This window comes from Falco cherrug, chromosome 1, assembly GCF_023634085.1.
Source record: "Falco cherrug isolate bFalChe1 chromosome 1, bFalChe1.pri, whole genome shotgun sequence".
NCBI classification, from domain to species: Eukaryota; Metazoa; Chordata; class Aves; order Falconiformes; family Falconidae; genus Falco; species Falco cherrug.
In genome coordinates, this window is record NC_073697.1 from 66,619,099 (window position 1) to 66,639,546 (window position 20,448).

Here is a 20,448-nt window from a genome sequence, read left to right on the forward strand (position 1 = left end):
ATACTTAAGATCACTCTGTGAAGATGGTGCTGCTTCACTTTGTGATGATGCATCAGGTTAGAGCTACAGCTTTTCCTCGGTCTGAAATTGAAACTTGTGTGTTGCTTTGAGAAGTGGGTACTTAATAGTTCTTCACTGTATCTCACTTTGCCATGCAAAGATGAAGCAAAACAGTTCTGCTGGTGTTATCAGTGCTGTAACTCATGACACCTTTAAGCATGAGCCTCAATAAGCTTTCTGCAGCACAGATAAACACCCATGCTAGCTACTTCATCAATCCCACAAAGGATACCAAAAGACACATTTACTAAACTAAAAGCTATCTATCTGGTCAAAACTTACCAACCTTTGGCCAAAGGTTTAGAGTGCTGCACTGCACTGCAGCAGAGTATGCTTTCTGTAACTGCCAAACAGGAGATAATTAACAGGGATTGATAAACCTTTCACGCTAATAAGCCAGTTGCATTTGACTGAAATTCAATTCTTTTCTTCATGCAACTGGTCTATAGCCACACTGTTTCAAAGACACAAGGAAACATTAAGAACATCAACATCAGAAGTCTTCACTTATGTCTGATGCAAGACAGACAGACAGACAAACTCTCTGCCTAGTTCAAAACCATGATATTTCAGGACATGAGATGATGTGATGTGACAGGATTTCTGCATTCACAAAGGCCTAGATGGTGCCCAAGTTGTTCTTTCTATGTAGTCATTCTTCTTGAATAGCACTTTTTTTTTTTAAAATAAACATTCACATATTCACCATACATAGGAAAAGGGTGGGGAAAGAGCTGGAAATGTGTACTTTCTACTCCTTGTATAGGTAAAGCCCTAAATACATCAGATCTGCCAAAACAGTCTTGTTAACAGTAGCATGATCTTCACACAGAATCCTCACCACTCCTAGCATTAAAGCAGGGGTCCTCAAACTTTTTAACCAGGGGCCCAGCGTGCGGGTGAAGTGGCAGGAAGCCATCTGCGGCTGCTTGGTTTCCCCCCAACCCCCGGCAGGGCAGGGGGGTCTGTAAATACCGGGGGCCGGATTGAGGACCCTGGGGGGCTGTATCCAGCCCGCGGGCCGTAGTTCGAGGACCCCTGCATTACAGGAACAAGGAAATTAACCACAGAGAACTGCTGAGCTGCTAAATGCCTTGTTTTGCACGCAACTATCAAGAATGCGAGAAATTAAGGGAATGGTAGGTAAATACGAGCAAACTGTGAGAAAGCAGTTGAGTGAGAAAAGGTCTTTAATACTGATGTAAAACTTCATCTCTGCAAGTCAGCTGCTCTTTGGAAGAATACATTTTGAACGAAAGCTATTCAAAGTGTTCTAGTGGGAAGATAATTCTTCACTGCTGCAGAGAGATAGCTAGCTTTAGCTGCTCCACAGGAATAGAGTATCCAACAGTCCTAGACACACAGGCTTTCATTGCAATAATTTAAAAAAAAAAGAAAAAAAGCAGTTCTCAGATTCCAGGTAGTGTTACAAGCCTCTGCACTGCTAGCACTGGAAGTGACAACGCTGGAGATCTGGAAGACCAGCATCCTGAAATTCACTTGCATGGTTAGACTGAGCCCTTTTAGTGTGATCATGCTAAGCACTTCCTGAGACTTTAAATAAAAAAGCAGCAACAGATTGAGAAATGGGCTGTATCAAACACAAATTCACACTGAATCAGCTCTCCACTCTGCACAACTATCAATATAAATACATTAATTCTCCATATTGGCAATTCAGAAAGTTTTAAAACACGAAAAACAATTTTAATGAGCCTCTTGACATGCACAGTTCTTCCATATAAAGTCCTCCTTTAGGTTAGTACTTGGAAGATTTTACCTAGGTTAACTTTTATCCAGAAAATGTTAAAGGTTTGTTACTATCTAGGAGCCACTGTACATTTTCCATTTTTCTATCAGCAACTATTTAACTGAGCAGAACCTAGCCATAGAACAGACATCCATCCAACAGGCACACACAATAACAGCAGTATGGGAATTCAGCCATGTCTGTAAATTCTGGCTGCAATCCCCGACAACCTCAACCTGGACTTTTCTGACAAGGTCTCACAAAGCTGTATGCATTGTCATTAATAAAAGCCATTCCATTAATTATATCTAAAAATTTACTTTAAACCCTGAGGACTGTCAGATGGCATTCTAGCAAAATACTGAGACTTTACTATTTTTATATGCTACTTACTTTGAAAGCATAAGCATCATGTTAACACCACGCCAACGTGCCAGAGTGTACTTACTGAAAGTTTCATTTGTTTCCCAGCCTCCAGCTGTGAGAGGTGACGGTGCTTTTGATTTGACCTAAACCTCTAAGTGATCCTTAGCACTAATTCATGATTTCAGTTGAGAGTTCAGATTCTAATATTGCCACAGTGAAATACATTTTAGTTGTTATTTACAAGTGGAAACTTACTGTCTGCTTGTGCCTTACCTGCACTTTAAATGCAGTCAGCTTTTCTCACGTTTCAAAAAGTTTCTCTAAAAGTTCTTAAAAAAATGAAATAAGTTAGATAAATAACACTGCTTTTTAAACTATCTCAAAAATTATATCTATAAACTAGACTGTAAAATTATATACACCTTGCAGAAGATATCCCACATGTACAACTAAATCCCAAATATTGGAATAATTGTGTTGATTCCAGCTATCTGTTCCATACATCTTGGTGATCAAGTTCCCAGCCTAACAGCTGTTAGTCCTGACTACAACTAAGAAGGTAAAAAAGGGAGGTGAAATTCCTGACCAATAATATTCATTACATATGAAGATAACCCTAAAGCTTAATAAATTATGATAGAGGATAAACAACTAAGTAGCCAATAGTTTTCACAACAGCTGCAGGAGATAATGTGCAATTTCTAAAGCTTAAACACATTAAAAGTTTTCCAGTTCACAGGTTTTTATTCAAACCTCACTTCACTCTACCATCATCATCGGGAGAAAAAGAACTACCAACTCAACTATCCAGTGCTTAAATGACAGAGAAAATAAGGTGGTGTCATGGCTGTTTCTGTAACATACCTCTGACTCACCACAGCAGCAAAGCTAGTCCCTAATTATTTCTGATCAAGCAAATGCTTTATACTTAGATATCCTAGTGACTGACTGATGATAATAAAAACCTCAGTGTTCAGTGCAACTCCCAACTTGTGCTGTGGAAAGGTGTACACAGCACAACCATCCACTGTAAGGAAATAGCGTTAGGAAGTACCAAAAGGAGCAGCTGAAGAAACAGTGTTTGCTGTGACAAACCTCCAGAGCCATTTGCTTTTTCCTCTTTGAAAGTCATCATTTGCTACAGTGTTTATAATTTGGTGAGGGCAGAAAGGCTCAACCACACCAAACATCATCTCTCTCATGAAGACAAACTTTTATTGTTGAAAGTGTTAACTCAGCTCTCTGATAGGTTTTCCACTTTCTCCATATTGCAGTATTTCCCAAAGAACAGTCTTAGTGCAGATAACCAATTCCAGCTCTCTTGACTTCAAGGGAGCTGTGACAACACACCTAGTCAAGACCTGCCCCCCTATGCTTCCATGTTGAAACCGATGTAAGATAGCTGCTCTGACACATCAGCACCACTGTTTAGAAGACAGCACCAACCCCACGATAAAGCAGCTCGTCTGCTTTTAAGTGGGAGTTTAAACCTTTTAGATGGATTAAATCTCACATGTAGATAGCAAGTATGAAATTCATTTTTGAGAATTAAGTAACATATGAAATGGATCTGAGATGTTCTTAGAACACCAGGAGTACAATAAAATGGCAATTGCCCCATTTTTTGCACTCTTCTATAAGCAGCGCCTAATTTGCACATAGTGACCATTTGTTAGGTCCACCATTCTTCTTGCTTTCTTCAGTTTCCCACAAATCAATACTAATCTAGTCTTTAAGGTAAGGACTGTACTGGACATTCCATCTCATGGAGTGACCACCCTCCTTTGAGCAAACAGCTTTGAAGAAAACAGGAGCAGATGAAACACAAATCCAGTTTGTCTTCAGTGCAAAGCCACTGATTCTCACCATTTGTTTTAATTAAGGCTTCACCAAAAAGAAATATATAGTACCATCTTTAATAGCTGAAAATTAGCACACTCCTTTCAGAACAAATGGTCCGGGAGCGACTTTTGTGTCTCTACCATCAATTGTCTTCCTGAACAAAGTAGTATCTCACTGGCGGCCCTGGCAAATCTTCCTCTCCATCTGTTTCTGGAGCAAACGATACTGTCAAATCCACATACTTCTTATCAGCTGATGGTTTCACAAGCTTTTGCATCCTACAAGAAAATGAAGAACAGTTTGTTAACGTACCAGAAGGAGAGTTGGCAGTGAGAATTCAGGGCCAGAGTAGAATGAGCTTCACTGCCAGCAATGAAGCCCAACATACTAGAAACCAGCATGGAGAATAAGCCACCTTTTAATTTTGACACAAAAGCTGTTCTTCAACCATACAGCAAATGGTATGTCCTTTTCTTGATAGTCTTAGCCCATTAGTGAGGTATTACATTGTTCATTAACAAGTGCTCGGTACAAAAAAGAAGAGAAAATGACCAGTTTTTGATGGGATTCCTCAATGATGTAATTTCTTTTTGGCATCCTACTGAGGTACAAGGCAAAGTTACCTTTCTATGCAGAATTTTGGTCCATGAGGTAGAGTAAGTTCTCAGTCTACCAATAACATCTGGCTTTAATATATTATTAGGGAGAACCACTCCAGTGCAGACACTAGATAACAGTTCTGATGGAAAGTAGTTCTACTGGAGTTAAGACTTGTTGAGTTCTTGAATTTCAAAGGCGAATAGCAATAAGGGGGGAAAAACAGCCAGGGTCCGGGACTTCTTCCTTCATGACCACAAAGTAAATTTAAACTAGGTAAGCATGTCATGCCTTAGTGCAACTTCCTCACCTTTGCTCTCCACAGCCTCAAAAGCTACAGCTATTGCTGGAAGTTGCACAATAAATTACTGAAGTAGAAGGTCAAGCAACTTCACTTTAATTACGTATCTTTGGATATCAAAATTATTTTCTTGCCAGCTCTGAGCCCTAGTTCATGAAGCCAGCTCAAAAGCTAGGAGGCTGGGGGACAGTCCCTCATTTCTATTCCTCACAGATCACTCAGCCAGAAGGGAAATTCTCCTCTAAAAGCCGCCTTCCCCAAAGTACTTGTTCCCTTGGAAGAATACAAAGCATAGCCTCTTCTCAGTAGAGATACTGAGGTCATACCCATTTGCATAAGGAAGCCCCAAGGTACAGAGGAAGGCAGATAAATATGTCTCTAAAACTTGCTTTAAAGGAGTATGTTACCAGTCAATGCTGTAATTCTGAAATGAAGAGTCTTGCAATTTTTGTCATATTACAGCAAGAGAAAGAATTTTAAAACCTTAAGAAAAACCACAAAAGCAGGACCAGAGTTTGCTGTGCAAGTATCTTGTAAAGCTTTTGGAACTGTCTGTAACAGAACCCCAAGTTGCTGTAATTACATGGAAAGCTTGAACTGAGTCTCAGGGTAATACGAAAACCTGATATTCTCAAGAAGGCAGCTTCACACCATGTCTTTGACTTCATTACACACCCTACTCATTGAAAATTATTTATAGAGCTGTAAGAGAAGGAACGTAAACAACTTATTCTGAGACAGGCTGTAAATTCACATCTTAGTATGCCAGACACTCACAACGCAGTACCAACTTAAGAGGCTCTTCTCTCCCTGGAAGTTTGAAGTAGCTTGCCCACAACATAAACTACTTTGCCTGACATCACCTACTGGCAGATCCTTGAAAGAGTACTGATCAAATGCGTCTACTTGCTCTAGCAAAGCCTGTGAGCACTGACCAGCATATACTTCATCGGAGCTGTGAGGAACAAATTTTGAGTTAAAGGAGTTCAATCAACATATAAGGTAGAATTAAACCACACGAGACCTGACTGTTACTTTGCAAAGGCCCATCAGTCAAAAACCAATGCCCTGCCCCTACACCCTCCCACACTTCCACTTTGTTATACCCCAACCTCCTGTCACAAAGCACTACTGCAAAGCCTTGTGAATGTCATTTCTAAAAGGGCTAAAGTGAGCTAGAATCTCAAGGAATTACTATGAACTAAACAGACTTCCAGAAATCTCAATCTGCAACCAATACATTAAGTCCTTCCCAAGTAAGTGTTCTCATTCGTTCAGAGCTAAGTTGCTAAATATCACCATTAGTCTTAAACCAGATTAAAAAGGTTCGATTAGCCTTGTTCTGCTTGAACCAAGGTACATTCTTTCCCCCCCCAAAAAAACTTACTGTCAGACCTCTTTGGGTTTCTCATTCTGGCATTCATCAGTGAGAGCAGCATTTTGCAAGTCTCCTGTCCTCACCGCAGAAGTTAATTCACTTTGTCCCCCCACACCCCATCCCCCCAAAGGAAGATATTGCCTTTTTTCTTTCCCAAATATTAATGGCTAGCAACCACTTCAAAAGAGAACACTGCTGTCAGACACACGACCTTATGCCACAACCTGTGAACATCATTCATACACGCACTTGCCTCTGTCCATTTTCCAGTTATACTTACGTCAGCTTTAGTCTTTTAATATGGCCAGGCATCACAGGAACATACAGCATTTTGACTCCCTGTACAACCATAGTTGGCTCAATTCCATATTTCTCCTAGAATTCACAAATTAAAACTTACTAAACAACTAGGAGAGCTGCACAAGCGAGCAGTTGCTCCTAATACTACAAATAATTATTCAAAACCACAGGATTCCAACCAAAAAGATTGCTAATGCATGGACATTGGCAGAATTTTATTTTATTACAATACATTTGAGTTAATTGAATTAACAGTTTGAAAATAGGCTTGGACACGTTTACGTAGAGACATTCCCATTGACACTAATTCTTTCTAGAATTACTCTGGTTTGAGCAATAACTTGATTAACAAAGCCCCAAACCAACAACCCAAACCAATAAAAACCTTTCCTCTCATCTTGTATTAACCCAGTACAGCAGATAACTTACTCTGACAGCATTTATGAAGTCCAACAGAGTAAAATCCTCTTTCCCATAAATTGTCCATCTGTCCCAGATTGTAAATGATATCCCATTTCTGTTTTAAATAAAGAAAGGTTGTTTGTTACTTTAGAATGTGAACTCAGACACTTCCTTTAAACATGTACTGGAGAACTACTATGTCTCATAGCAATTTGCTGGTTCACCTTGAGCAAAAATCTCTTTCCTCTCTGCTGCCATTTCCCCAGCCCTCTGACCTGGCTAAGCACACAACACAGGAAGAACTGTGAGCAAACACGGTATCTGGCAGTGAACTTACTGAGTTTTCAGACCTGCTGAAAAATAGCTCTGTATTGACTAAGATGCAGAAGTGTCTCCAGTCCGTGCTGACAGGATGTTTATTAATAACCATGCTGCACGTCTAACATCTAGATTTTTAAAGTCTCCCTAGCAACAGCTTCCACTGAAAACAAAAGCAAGCCCTTAAAACCACTATTTTTAAAATTAGGACAGAAAAGTATGTGCTGCATTCTCCAAACAGGAAGTTCTTGAGCAATGCATTATGGGACACCCTTGGCAGTAGTAAGAATATCACTTACATCTTTAGCAGTACATAGTAAATAGATAATACAGTTTGATAACAAGCATTAAGCGACTCATGATCTTCCAAGTTTAAAGAACAAAAAGAAAAAACAACCTCGAAAATCTGTAACGTTTAATTGGAGTACAACCATGAACTGTGTTTCCATCATAGTTCTGCTACGCAAGCACACAAGGCCTTCATCTGGTTATCTGGATTTAGTAACTGTACAGACTTCACACTTCTTGTAATGGCTCACCAAGTTCTGATTTCCAAGTACTGCCCTTCTGCTACTGTCCTTCCTACCTGATTTCCGTTCTTCTTACTTCAGCAGTTTCTGTAAAGACCATTATGGGTATGGCTAGGTTCAGAAAACAGTTCTTGTACGCCTCAGCTGGGTAACCACCCACAACTTTGATGAGTTCTAGTGCAACCTGCAGTAAATAAGATACCCACACTTCCATGAGACCAAACACAGGTTTTAGGTACTATGCTATCAACACTCATTTAGTTAAGAGGCCAGCAGCTAGAGAGTATCTCATTAATGAGATCAGCCTTTGTCCAATTGGCAGAGTAAATCACAGCTGGAAATGCAAGCCAATATGCCACAGAAATAAATTCTGTTGCTGCTAATGGGAATATTTAAAAAACTCAAAAGTGTTCCTAATGTAGGACTCTTCCAATATTGTTTAATTCAAGAAACCTCCACAAAGCATGCAGTATTGTTGAGATGCATGGATGTGAACTAATACAGAACAGATCCTTTGCACTGTTGGCAGGGCACTCTGACAGAAGTCATTATTAATTGCAGAAAACAAACCAAAATGTTTATCTTTCTAACTCCTCTTTCTGGTCAGCAAATGAGGAATAAAAGCAGCAAGGGCTTACGACATCTAGAACCAAGAGCAAACTTTTGCACTAGTACCTGAGAAGAGAAGATTATTAAGTTTGAAATAAACCCATTTGTTTAACAAGGCTCTGTCAGGGTAGTGTTAATCAGTATCTAGACAACAGTGGTTTTAGGCAAGGAACTGTAAGAGAAAGAAATATGAATTTTAAGCATCTTTAAAAGCATACTCACCAGGCCTGATACTGCAGCAGTAGCTGTTGCAATTGCAGGAATAATCTTTCCAGCAATGCGCTTTGTTTTGAACCGATCTGCTGGCTCGATGTTGTACATCTTGGCTCTCAAGTTTGATGCTGCTGTTACGAAATCTATATGCCCATTACTATCATCATCTTTTTCAAAGGAGATGGGCTTCATTTGCAAGTCACCTGCTCATAAAGAAAAAAAAAATAGCAAAAATTATTATTAGAAAATTTAAGATGTCCTACACATAAGCTATTAGGAACTAGAAACTTAAATTAAAAATTTCACATTCTGGAGCTTGGTGCCTTACTTACAACTTGTTTTCCCATGCTAGAAGCAGAAATGCTCCTATCAATACCAGTTGTTAAAGTAAGGAAATATCAACTGAGCTCCTTAACTTTACCTTCCTTGCAACACCAGGAATAGATTTTGAACAGTCCCGTAGATGTTTCTTACCCCACCTTGCTCTAGCTCTGTCCTGTGAGAATCCCCTCCATGAGCTTTATCTGTAGTCATTTCACTAGGGGCTCATTAGCATGGGAGACAGAAGTTAGGGCTGACACTCCATGGGATGGATTAGAGCTAAACTCATCTTTCTCTCCTGTGTTCATGGGCTAAAAATGCGTACATGTAGTTGTTGCCCAATGACCTCTTCATGTGGCCAGGCACAAAAATGGGATTTGATCACCCTCATTTTAACATATCTAAAAGATACTGAAGAAGATTCTAATAGCCTTCACAATTTAGGATAATTTCAGATTGATTCCTGTAAGTAGAACTCTGTCATGGTTTAACCCCAGCCGGCAACCAAGTACCACACAGCTGCTCACTCACTCCCTCCCTCAGCTGAGGGGATGGGGAGGAGAACTGGCAAAAAGTAAAACCCATGGGTTGAGATAAGAACAGTTTAATAATTAAAGTAAAATATAATAATTGTAATGAAAAGGGAGATTACAAAAAGAGAGAGAAAAATAAAACTGAAGAAAAACAAGTGATGCACAATACAATTGCTCACCACCCACCGACTGGTGTCCAGCCAGTCCCCAGCAGCGATTGGTGGCCCCCAGCCAACTCCCCCCAGTTTATATACTCAGCGTGATGTCCTATGGTACAGAATATCCCTTTGGCCAGTTTGGGTCAGCTGTCCTGACTCTGCTCCCTCCCAGCTTCTTGTGCACCTCCTCGCTGACTGAGCACAGGAAACTGAAAAGTCCTTGACTTGGGTAAGTACTACTTCGCAACAACTAAAACATCAGTGCGTTTTCCACATTCCCTCACACTAAATCCAAAACACAGCACATTACCAGCTACTAGGAGGAAAAATTCACTATTCCAGCTGAAACACGGATAAACTCTCAACCTTCTTATACGAGAATCATTTTAATTCCATCTGGGATGTAGCCAGCACCCTTTCCCTTAAGAGTTCAGTGCCCTGCTGCCAGCTCACCGTCATCAAGGTTGTACTTACATGCAAGTGTAACAGAAAACCCTAGAACTTGCAGGAATCTCAGAAATACAGAAGCATAGGGTAACGTCAGGCAATAAGGACAGTTATCTGCATGGCATTTCAGATAGCTTTAGATATCAGCCATCTGCTTCTTGCAGAATTGCAGAACCGCTTTACCCAAAGACCTGAATGCCACAGTACTGGCAGCGCTATTGCAAAATGTTACTAAGCTATGAAGCTAGTTTGCACTACTCACTTTCCAGAGCTTCATTGGATAGTATAGACTTCTCCAGCTGGAAAATAGCATTCCTTTCATCCTCACTGCTGACTGGAATATGATCAGGTTTTCTTGCAGTTTCATCAGTCTGTACAACCTGCAAGTGTGTGCAATGCTTGAGCAATAAAATAAACGAACTTTGTACAGCACAAGTGTGAAGTGCATTAGATTTCCTGTCTTCCTTGCACTCGTTCCTCCCCAGTTCAAGAGAGACATAGACTTACTCAAGCAAGTCCAGCCAAGGGCCACAAAATCATTAAAGGACTGGAGCATCTCTCGTATGAGAAGAAGCTGGGAGAGCTGGGATGGTTCAGCAGGGAGAAGAGAAGGCTCAGTGGGATCTTACCCATGCATATAAATATCTCATGGGGAGAAAGTACAGAAGGCAGAGGAAGATTCTTTTCACTGGTTTCCAGTGACAGAACAAGGGGGTATGGGCACAAACTGAAGCACATAAAACTCCATAAGAAACATACAAAAATACTTTAAAGAAAAAACAAACAAAAACCCTAACCAAAACTGTGAGGATGGCTGAACACTGGCACAGGTAGCAGAGAGAAGCTGTGGGGTCTCCATCCTCAGAGATATTAAAAACCTGATTGGACACAGTCCTTGCCCCTGCTTGAGCAAGGGGATTGGACTAGGCGGTCTCCAGAGGTCTCTTCCAACCTCAACCATTCTGTGATTCCGAGTTAAAATATTAGTTTTGTCTCACAAGTCAAGCATTCATGAGACAAGTGCTAACCCTGGGGAAGAAGATATGAAAACACCCTGGAATATTTGTTAATTTTAAACACTGACAAATACTAGCCGCTGCACAGTAACACTTCACTTAACTTTTGAAGGTAACACTTTTAAACTAAACATAATAATGACACTTCCTGTATATCACCTAGAAAGGAATAACAAATAGACACTAGTCTTGGATTACTTTAAAGTTGATGAGTAAAATATTGTTTTTTTATTAAAATAGTATAGATTAATAAATTTTAAAAAAAGCTTGCAGACTTACAGTCACACTCATGCATGGAAAATCATCTGCAAAAGGCAAAAAATCCCCACATCTTGCATTTAGCATCTGGTACATAGATACCTTTGCTATTATCAAGTTAAAACAGTCCTGGATGCCACACTCTTGTTTCCCCAAAACACATTTTAATTTGTGTTTATTACTCATCAGCATCAATGCAAGAATTAGTTGGAGATGTGGGACACTGCTTGCGGATTATTTTTTCTCTTTAAACTGAGTACCACACTTACTTTGTTTGAAGGTCTGAACTCTGGTACCTTCACAGCAGAAATAATCTTCAAAATAGTTTCCTCTGACAAATCCTGTTACAGTTTTCAAGAAAAACAATTTAAATTCACATCAACTTATAAAGGCCCCCATAAAAAGACTGGGTTAGGGATTTAAATAAGGAAGACTAAATGTAAGCAGCTGCTGAATAACCAGCACTGAAGGATTTATTGCTTTAAGAATCATTTTAATCAGTTCTTGGAAAGAATTGGCAACTGAACATCAGGCCAAAACTGAACACATAAATCAAGTTATGTGATAGGAACACTGCTGCAGTATGGATTACCTTTTCTGTGAAAGGAACACAGAACACCGTTGCAAAGAGTTTTGCTGCACTCACAATGAAACTGTAATGCCTGAAGAAAGAGGAAGATAATTATTTTTGTTTAGTTGTTCTCTTACTTCAGTTGCCCAAAGGTTTGTAATCATATCCAAAGAGATCATGAAAACACAGAGAAACAGAATTTCCACCCTTCAGCGCACACAGCACAAAACAGATGACAGATTTTGAGTGACTCAGAAGCCCTCCTCAAAACTAAGCAAAATTTGTTGAGTGAATTTATTTAACGAAAACCATATTTTCTCAACTTCTGCAGTCAAGAAAACAACTACAAACACATGACATCAATATGATAATAAAAAGCTTCACCTCAGAAATGTTTTGATATTTATCATGATCTCAGTTTTCATCCAAACTAAAAACAGCAATCCAAACAGTTTCTCAAAGCAGATGTAGATACGCAGCAGATAAAGGCTTTTCAATCCTTCAACCACATACATTTTTTAAATTATCTGTAATACCAAAGCCATCTAGATCAGACCCAAATTGTGATGAAGAAGAAAAGGGAGTCCCTCCACTAGGTTATTTTAGGTAGTCAATTTAATCTGGCACATCCTGCATTTCATGATGTGGGCTGATGGGGGCAGGGTGTATGACAGCAACAACTCAGTAATTCTGTAATCACACAATAAATGAAATGGGTTGTTTCAAGCCACCCTCCAATCCCACATCAGTGAAAGTTAAATAACCTGCAGTGGAAGCATGAGACAGCTCACTGAATTTACCACAGTGTAAGACTATGCACTAGTACCTATCAAGTACCAGTCCAGCTTCCAGGGCTATAAAGCCATTGCCTTGCACTTTCTGCTGTAGGGTGAGTTTTATAGGACACTAGAAAAGGCATCAGTGGCAGTACCATACTTACAAAGGATCGTTAAATTCAAACTTCACTGGGAAAGGTGGCCTCTTTGGTGACTGCCAAAACAAACCTGGTAAGAAGACAGACTTAAGATGAAATCCCAAGGAATCAGGAACAGCAACGCATGACGTACACCATGAATTCACAACAGGCACAAAAGGGCATTTGTACTTACTTCCGTCTTTTAATCGTGTATCAAGAGGAAATGAATGAAGGAGCTGAAGAGCCTAGAGGAAAAGCCAGAGTAGCTTTAGTAATTTGTCATATTCGGATTGACATGACCACACTAAATCAAGCCTTCTTTTTAGTAATGATTTGTGATGTTTTGATACAGTTTTTAAAACACTTAGATATGTAGTTGAAGTAACCTGGAGTTGGAAAAATCTAAGATGCCTGTGTATAGTGGGTTTGCGTGGCAAGGTTTTGGTAGCAGGGAGGCTACAGGGGTGGCTTCTGTAAAAAGATGCCAGAAGCCACAGACCTGCTGCTGGCCAAGGCAGAGCTAATCAGTAACAGTAGTAGCACCTCTGTGATAGCACATTAAGAAGGAGGAAAAAAAGTATCTGCAGAAGAGAGGAGTGAGAGTATGAGAGAGCAACAAGTCTGCAGACACCCAGGTTAATGAACAGGGAGGGGGGAGGAGGTGCCCCAGGCACCGGAGCAGATTCCCCTGCAGCCCGTGGTGAAGACCATGGTGAGGCAGGCTGTCCCCTGCAGCCCATGGAGCTTAATGGTGGAGCAGACACCCACCTGCAGCCCCATAGAAGACGACACACTGGAGCAGGTTTGCTGGCAGGACTTGTGACCCCGCAGGGGACCCAGGCTGGAGCAGTCTGCTCCTGAAGGGCTGCACCCCGTGGAAGGTATCCACACTGGAGCAGTTTGTGAAGAACTGCAGCCCATGGGAAGGACTCACATTGGAGAAGTTAATGGAGAACTGTCTCCTGTGGGAGGGAACCCACACTGGAGCAGGGGAAGAGTGTGAGGAGTTCTGCCTCTGTAGAGGAAGGAGCAGCACAGATAATGTGTGATGGACTGATCTTACGTTGTATCCCTGTGCCACTTGTGGGGAGGAGGCAGAGAAACTGGAAATTAAGTTAAGCCTGAGAAGAAGGGACGGCTGGGGAGGTGTTTTTTTCCAATTTGCATAGTATTAAACTAATTTCCCCAAGTTGAATCTACTTTGCCCATGATGGTAATTGCTCAGTGATCTCCCTGCCCTCATCTCGACCCACAAGTCTTTCGTTACATTTTCTCTTCCCTGCCCAGTTGAGAAAGGGAATGATAAAGCAGCTTTGGTGGGCATCTGGCATTCAGCCAGGGTCAACCCACCACACTACATCACGATGGAGAGCATAAAGACACAAGTACTGCTAGACAAGAGTGACTTGTCCATTTATTCACAAGACAAAGATGACAATGTCACCTCATCTGTCCAAAGTCCAAGCAAGATACTTAATGCAACAAGCGAACCGTTCCCCCCACCCTGTTGTCACTTTAGGATTCTTGCATACTGATTCACAATTGGGAACACAATGTTTTCTCAATGTGACAACTACCATCAGGGCTTCCATACACACAGATTTATGTTCACTAATACACATCATCGTGATCAAATCTTTCCCATAAAATTACACACACACTTTAAGCAACACTGTGGACTATATCTCAGAATGACTGGCTTTTATTTCAGCCAGCCTTTCCGTGACATCTTTGAGAAAATCAGGGATATGAAGATGAGTTCAGTGACAAAAGTTTAGTTGGAGAAACAAAAAGCCACTGTCCTTTAGGAAAGATATCTGATAATCCTGCTGCTCTGAAAAAAACACAATACCTAGTTAGCTGGAAAAATGCCAAGAAAACTGCGTGGAGACTACTAACAGAGCTACCAAGAGTGAGTTGCAACATTTTAAAGTTTCAAGTACAGTTCATTATTTTAAAGAGATGGAAGTGAGTGAAAAGACCCGGACACCTAGTTCATAGGGCTACCAAAAACTTTTGGCATTTAGGATTTTCTAAAATCCTCATCAGTCTAGCACCATCACATTTCCAGGTCTTACCTACCTTATGGCTAAAATACTTCTCAAATTTTACTCTTGATAGTTCCACACATTGAGTCCAGCTTCGGGGTCTCCTACTGAGCGTTTTAATAACATGAAAACAGCCTTCTAAGCTCTCCCCTGATTTTATTCTCTAGACAGAGAAGTAAATACAAAAAAGTTAAAACAGACAAGACTCCTCCCAATCCTGTCAAATAGTAAATATGTTTTTAGTAAATTAAAGGCAAAAGGAAAAAGAAGGTCACTTTGTAAAATACTATCCTTTATGTGACCCTGTCTACCGGGTTTTCCCCCAGGTGCTGTGGTCTGCTTGATTTACTTCCACCCAGCCCTATAGACATAGGCAATTATAGACTCACAAGAAAAAGTATTAAGCAATTTAGTCTTATTTATTACATAGTTGAATTCACTTGAAACTACATCTTCCCTTCATTTTTTCCAGCTGGTCGCACATCAGTGTAACATCTACTATACCCTTGCTAGCACTGCCTCAGTATTTCTGATATTTTTATATTATGTACAGAGCACGCATGAGCTAGAAAAAGCAGCGCACGCATGAGGCTTTGGCTCTTAAATTATGAGACACACCAGAAATACTGTTCTTATGCAAGACCAACTAATGACCTGGCGAAATAAGTCTTCAGGCTTTCTGAATAATGTCAGAAAATAACCCAAATCTCACTGAAATTAAATAGAAACAAAATCCATAAAGCATTAGTTTAAATCCTGCATATTACCCTGGCAACATTCCCCTACCTGTAAAACTTCTTCTGCAGACGGATAGGTTTGCCAGAATTTGTTAAACAGTGAAGGCTTGTGAGAAAATGAACTTTCAAACTAGAAAATAAAAAGAACAAATATGGCATTTTGCAAGAAGTATATCAGATCCCTGACCCTTCCAAATACACATTAAGTTATGCTGAACACCAGTAAGCTTATTCCCTTACCTTATCTCTTGCCCACTGTATCGTATGCTCAATGGCAGCTGGGAAAGACTTCAAGGTGCAAAAAGGTATTTCTTCTTCTGGTGGATCCCGCTGTAATTAAGGAGACTTGCATATAAATGCAGGCTTATTAAGGTTTATTGCTAATAATAGTACCAAGAATTTCTAGACTCTACAAGTTTAAAACTCCACTGTTTTAAAATACAAAGCGGCTTATTTATGCTTAGAACAGAATTTGTTTTATGAACACTAACATGTAACTTCCTGTTTATGAAGAATAGTCTAAACTCAACACCGGAAAGCAAAACTGAACTCTGAAACAACAGAAAAAGTTGCCAGCCAGCTTTTTCAAGATGTGCAGTTCGCATTCACATACACTCTCAACATGAAATATGCCCTTTCACTCAAGGCCAGAAAGATTCTTTGTGGACCCTAGCAAGGCTGTTAGGATGCTCAAAATCCTGTCTGTGTCCACATGACCATTTCATGGTGTTCTCAACCACTGAGTTTCTACCTTGTAAAGGCAGTTTCACAAGAACTTAAACAAGAAGGATACTGCAAGAGTTTGAAGGTTCATTTCCTCCATCCCCATTTAAACATAACTGTTATGTATGCTTGTAGAAACTGGCAGACTAATTCCTATCACATGGGCTTGTGTTTCTCCTACTTGCCTGTGGAGGTGATAGTCACCACGAACAGAATGAGCAAGCAGAATGCAGTTCCATGAAAGAAACCCACAAGTAGAAAACCAGTTTGCAATGCTATTGGGGGACTAGTTTCTTACTTAAAGGGAGTTTTCAAGGAACAAAAAAGTCAGTCCCTTGGAAATGCTTTAGAATTAGGACTTTTTCCAAAGTTTATGTTTCACGATTCATGCAGTAGTCACCTATCTGATGATTATACCTAGGCAACAAACATGGTATCTCCAGTCTGCTCAAATTTTATTTCCTGTGAGCTTTTCTTGAGAAACCAAGGAAGTAATTATTTCCTAGTAGTACTGTTCTTCAACTCAAATAGACCACTTATTTTAGATATGTAGAGGGCATTTTGAGACTAACTTCAGAAGGTAAGCATTGGTCTTAAAACACTTACGTGACTGTTATAGGACTCTGTCAGATGGGGCACAATAACTTCCGTGTGTCCTTTTGTTCCCATAGTTCCAGAGTCTATAAGAGGACGCAGGTTTGCTACACAACGACTGACATGGAAAAAGACACAGACTATCAGAATACAGCATAATCCCTACATTCTGGCCTTGCAGACATTACCAGTGTGTAACCAGAACTGACTCTAGGCTTTTTCAGAAGAGTGGAACACTTACACCAAACTCAGGAAAAGATTAAATAAGAAGAGCTATTTCAGGTTATATCAGGATACCATAAACCTGAACCTACCTGGATTAGGGGCATCAGTAATTCTTTTAAATGTAAACATTCCTACTTACTAATTTACATACATATTCCTACTCAACAATTCAACCTTAAGACTGCCACAGTATTCTCCCCCTCATACTTTGACAGTTGACAGCTATTAATTTCCAAGAACTTGCTCCAAGGCAGAATTTCTGCCACGTGAACAGTAGCAGCCACACAACAAGAGTTGGTTTCCACCACAAATACTAACCCCTTCATCCACCCAGCCAGCATTCCTATAAAGGAGCAAGATAAATCTGAGCAGCTGGCTATCAGATCTTGTAAGCAGTTGCAGATGAGGAAGATTATGAATAGAAAAACAGAGTTTACATACAAACATGAAAAGCAGCTCTTGCTTCATTTCCACAACCTACCTATCAATGTATCTCCTTGCCTCAACATTGTCCAAAGCGGTCACAATTACATCTTGCTTGGTATAGAATTCATCGCTGTAAGTGTTCTCAGTGGCTGGACAAACTTTATTAATGTATGAGTCAATCTTTAAGTAAGGATTGATGTTCAGGGTTGCTTCTGCTGCAGTATAGCTCTTAGGTTTCTGAAAGTATAAATACATATAGATAGATATCTCAACAATATTTAGATAAAGAACATCTGGGACACAAGTATTGACTTCATTTGCTGATCAGACAACAATTCACTGACAGAAATGTTAGTAAGCAAAACATAAAATAAAGGAATTTCTTTAATCATATACCTCCCTCACTAATTAAATATCTTATTAATCTAGTTTTATTTTTTATTTTACTTAAAGTAGTGCCTCAGAAACCACAAGATGAAAGTGCTTAAATGGTCAGAAGTGTATCGAGTTAACTGAAACCAATGCCATGTACTGCCTGTCATGCTCTCAAAATGATGTAAGAGAGGAGCAGTTCATGACTGTCAGAGGATAAGCCCATAAGTTACTGTGACTATATCTATGCAGCATAGGCAAGCACCTGTGAATAATCACATTACTGCAAGGCATTCCACACAAAGCCAATTTCAGAAGCTGAACTGAAATAGAGTTCTTAACCTACCTGACACTTCTAGCCATACTACATTCAATTATCTAGGGATCAGCACTTAGATCAGCAGAACTGAAGACTGTGGCTTCTGAAAGCTTGCAGAGTTCACCTTCCATTTATCTATCCATCCAAAATGTAATCTGTTCCCAGATTTGCTAGACATAAACATGAGGCAGAAAATTCAGCTGCTGCTTTTTGGGCAGGGGATTCCCTTTTCCCCACTGCTGTCAAGATCTGAACCACATCTATTTATTTTATGCTGCGTTTGCAAGTACAGGGATATTCTCTCTGCTGCTAAGGAATTAACAGTTTATGTACAACGCATTACTGAATGTACGGGTTTTTTGCCAAGCTATTTACCAGCTTAATGAAGACTGAATTAAGTCAGAAGACGGCAACTTTGGTCAAGTTCTATTAGCAGTGGCACTTCTGTTGAGAACACTTCTGCTACTGCTGTCCATTTTTTGTTGTTCTGTTTTGCTCTTCCCAAATTTCAATAGTATAGTAATGCATTTCTGGCATATTAACCCATGGCAGCTTCTTATACAACATAGCATTCCTCATCCAATTCTCAAGTTCCAGAGATTCCATTAGTCAAAGACACCAGCATAAATCAAGATCAGACCAGCCAATTGTACTCAACTGATACTAGTGATAAGTGGGATGCCAATGTAGTTCTAGGTATTGTTTTAAGAAATATTTCATTTTTCGAATATTCTGGATTTCATAACAGACTTTCAGTCTTTTCTGGACAGAACTACATACACACACAAGTTCAGCTATTGGTAGAGACACAGGATACAGAACAAGAAGTTTAATGAACAAGGAAGTCTACCTGTATGTGATGAGGTCGAAAAAGAAACTGTCTGTTCAGGTTTGACTTCTCTATCAAGTCTGGATCTGTAATTGTAACCTAAGTCAGAAGGGGCAAAAGCAACAGCTGGAGTTACAATTCAAGTATAGCACTGAGCAATAATCTTGATGAAATCTCTACAGAAACTTGTCAAAACAAAGCACTCCTGTTAGCATCCACTGTGGCTAACAGCTCTGCCTATACTGTCTGATGAAATTTTGTTTGAAAATCAAAATACAGCAAGACTGCTCCAAACATGTTCTGCTGCTAATTGCACTCTACTTCCACTCTATGCTGAGGCCATTTTACCCTCTGTGCAAAGATCAACCTGAAATAAGGCTTAGACTTTTAACATTTTTAAGCAGTCTATTGCAATATTCCTTCTCACATTACTTTTTGATAAGCAAAGTGAGGTTAACAGGTGACTTACCAATCCTTTGTTTCGCCCAGTGCCAACACCAAGAAGTGCAAAGTTTTTTAGCATTTCACAGCCTATCGCTCCACAGCCAACCTAAAGAAAATGACATTTTTAGTCAGAAATGTAAGTGAAAACCAGGAAGACAGTTATAATAGACAAGTCCCATTACAATTCTGGACCATTTACTCTGCAGTGGCATCAGGGCTGCTATCATTATTTTGAAGACAGCGGATGTTAGCTGTATCGACAAAACATTTGAAAAGTGTAACAGTGTCAGTCATACTCACCAAAAAAACATTCAAATCATGCAGTTTCTGGCACAAAGAGTCTCCAATACAAGCCCTCAAGGCATCATACCGATCTCCCCTATGCAGGCATAGGACACAAAAACAGAAGACTAGTAAGTTACCATTTATCATCGTAGTATCACTGATGCCAAACTGCACTTTGACATGCACTAAAAAAAATCAGACCAAGTCCCCAACAATTCCCATTCCTCCCATTCTCAGATAGGACACACATTCTCAACTCCAAACGTGTCCCTCCAGCAAACAGCACTGAACTAACTTCAAAAGATATCTTCTGTGTCTGCTTGAGACTCAGATGTGAACAGTACATGAAAGAGCAGATTGTAGTTATATTTACCGTGGGAGAAATTCTTCAGAGCCCATTTTTTCTAGAGGTGTTACAATGTCTAACATATCTATATAAAGCTGTAAAAAAAACAAAAACAAGAACAAAAAAAAAAAAACACAAAACCGAAAACCACACAATTAAAAGCTGTGGAAAAAATTAATGTTATTTTCATTTAAAAAACAAAGTAAGTATTTTT

General features: G+C 39.8%; 1 protein-coding gene across 2 annotated transcripts in view; it reads right to left on the bottom strand.

Moving 5' to 3' along the window:
• Window positions 1–3,372: 3,372 nt before the first annotated feature.
• Window positions 3,373–20,448, bottom strand: part of UBA6 (ubiquitin like modifier activating enzyme 6) — a 32,674-nt gene continuing 15,598 nt past the window's right edge. For both annotated transcript variants that reach the window (XM_005445966.4, XM_027814944.2), the window contains 19 exons: window positions 20,262–20,329; window positions 19,904–19,982; window positions 19,629–19,709; window positions 19,181–19,258; window positions 17,695–17,876; window positions 17,001–17,106; window positions 15,912–16,001; window positions 15,721–15,801; window positions 14,969–15,097; window positions 13,080–13,131; window positions 12,911–12,974; window positions 11,992–12,061; window positions 11,669–11,740; window positions 10,388–10,505; window positions 8,676–8,869; window positions 7,901–8,028; window positions 7,024–7,111; window positions 6,575–6,669; window positions 3,373–4,296 (listed from right to left, as the gene is read on the bottom strand). In XM_005445966.4, coding sequence (XP_005446023.1) covers window positions 4,161–4,296; window positions 6,575–6,669; window positions 7,024–7,111; window positions 7,901–8,028; window positions 8,676–8,869; window positions 10,388–10,505; window positions 11,669–11,740; window positions 11,992–12,061; window positions 12,911–12,974; window positions 13,080–13,131; window positions 14,969–15,097; window positions 15,721–15,801; window positions 15,912–16,001; window positions 17,001–17,106; window positions 17,695–17,876; window positions 19,181–19,258; window positions 19,629–19,709; window positions 19,904–19,982; window positions 20,262–20,329 — 1,911 coding nt within the window. In that variant the 3' untranslated portion in view covers window positions 3,373–4,160. The remainder of the gene's footprint in view (window positions 4,297–6,574; window positions 6,670–7,023; window positions 7,112–7,900; window positions 8,029–8,675; window positions 8,870–10,387; window positions 10,506–11,668; window positions 11,741–11,991; window positions 12,062–12,910; window positions 12,975–13,079; window positions 13,132–14,968; window positions 15,098–15,720; window positions 15,802–15,911; window positions 16,002–17,000; window positions 17,107–17,694; window positions 17,877–19,180; window positions 19,259–19,628; window positions 19,710–19,903; window positions 19,983–20,261; window positions 20,330–20,448) is intronic.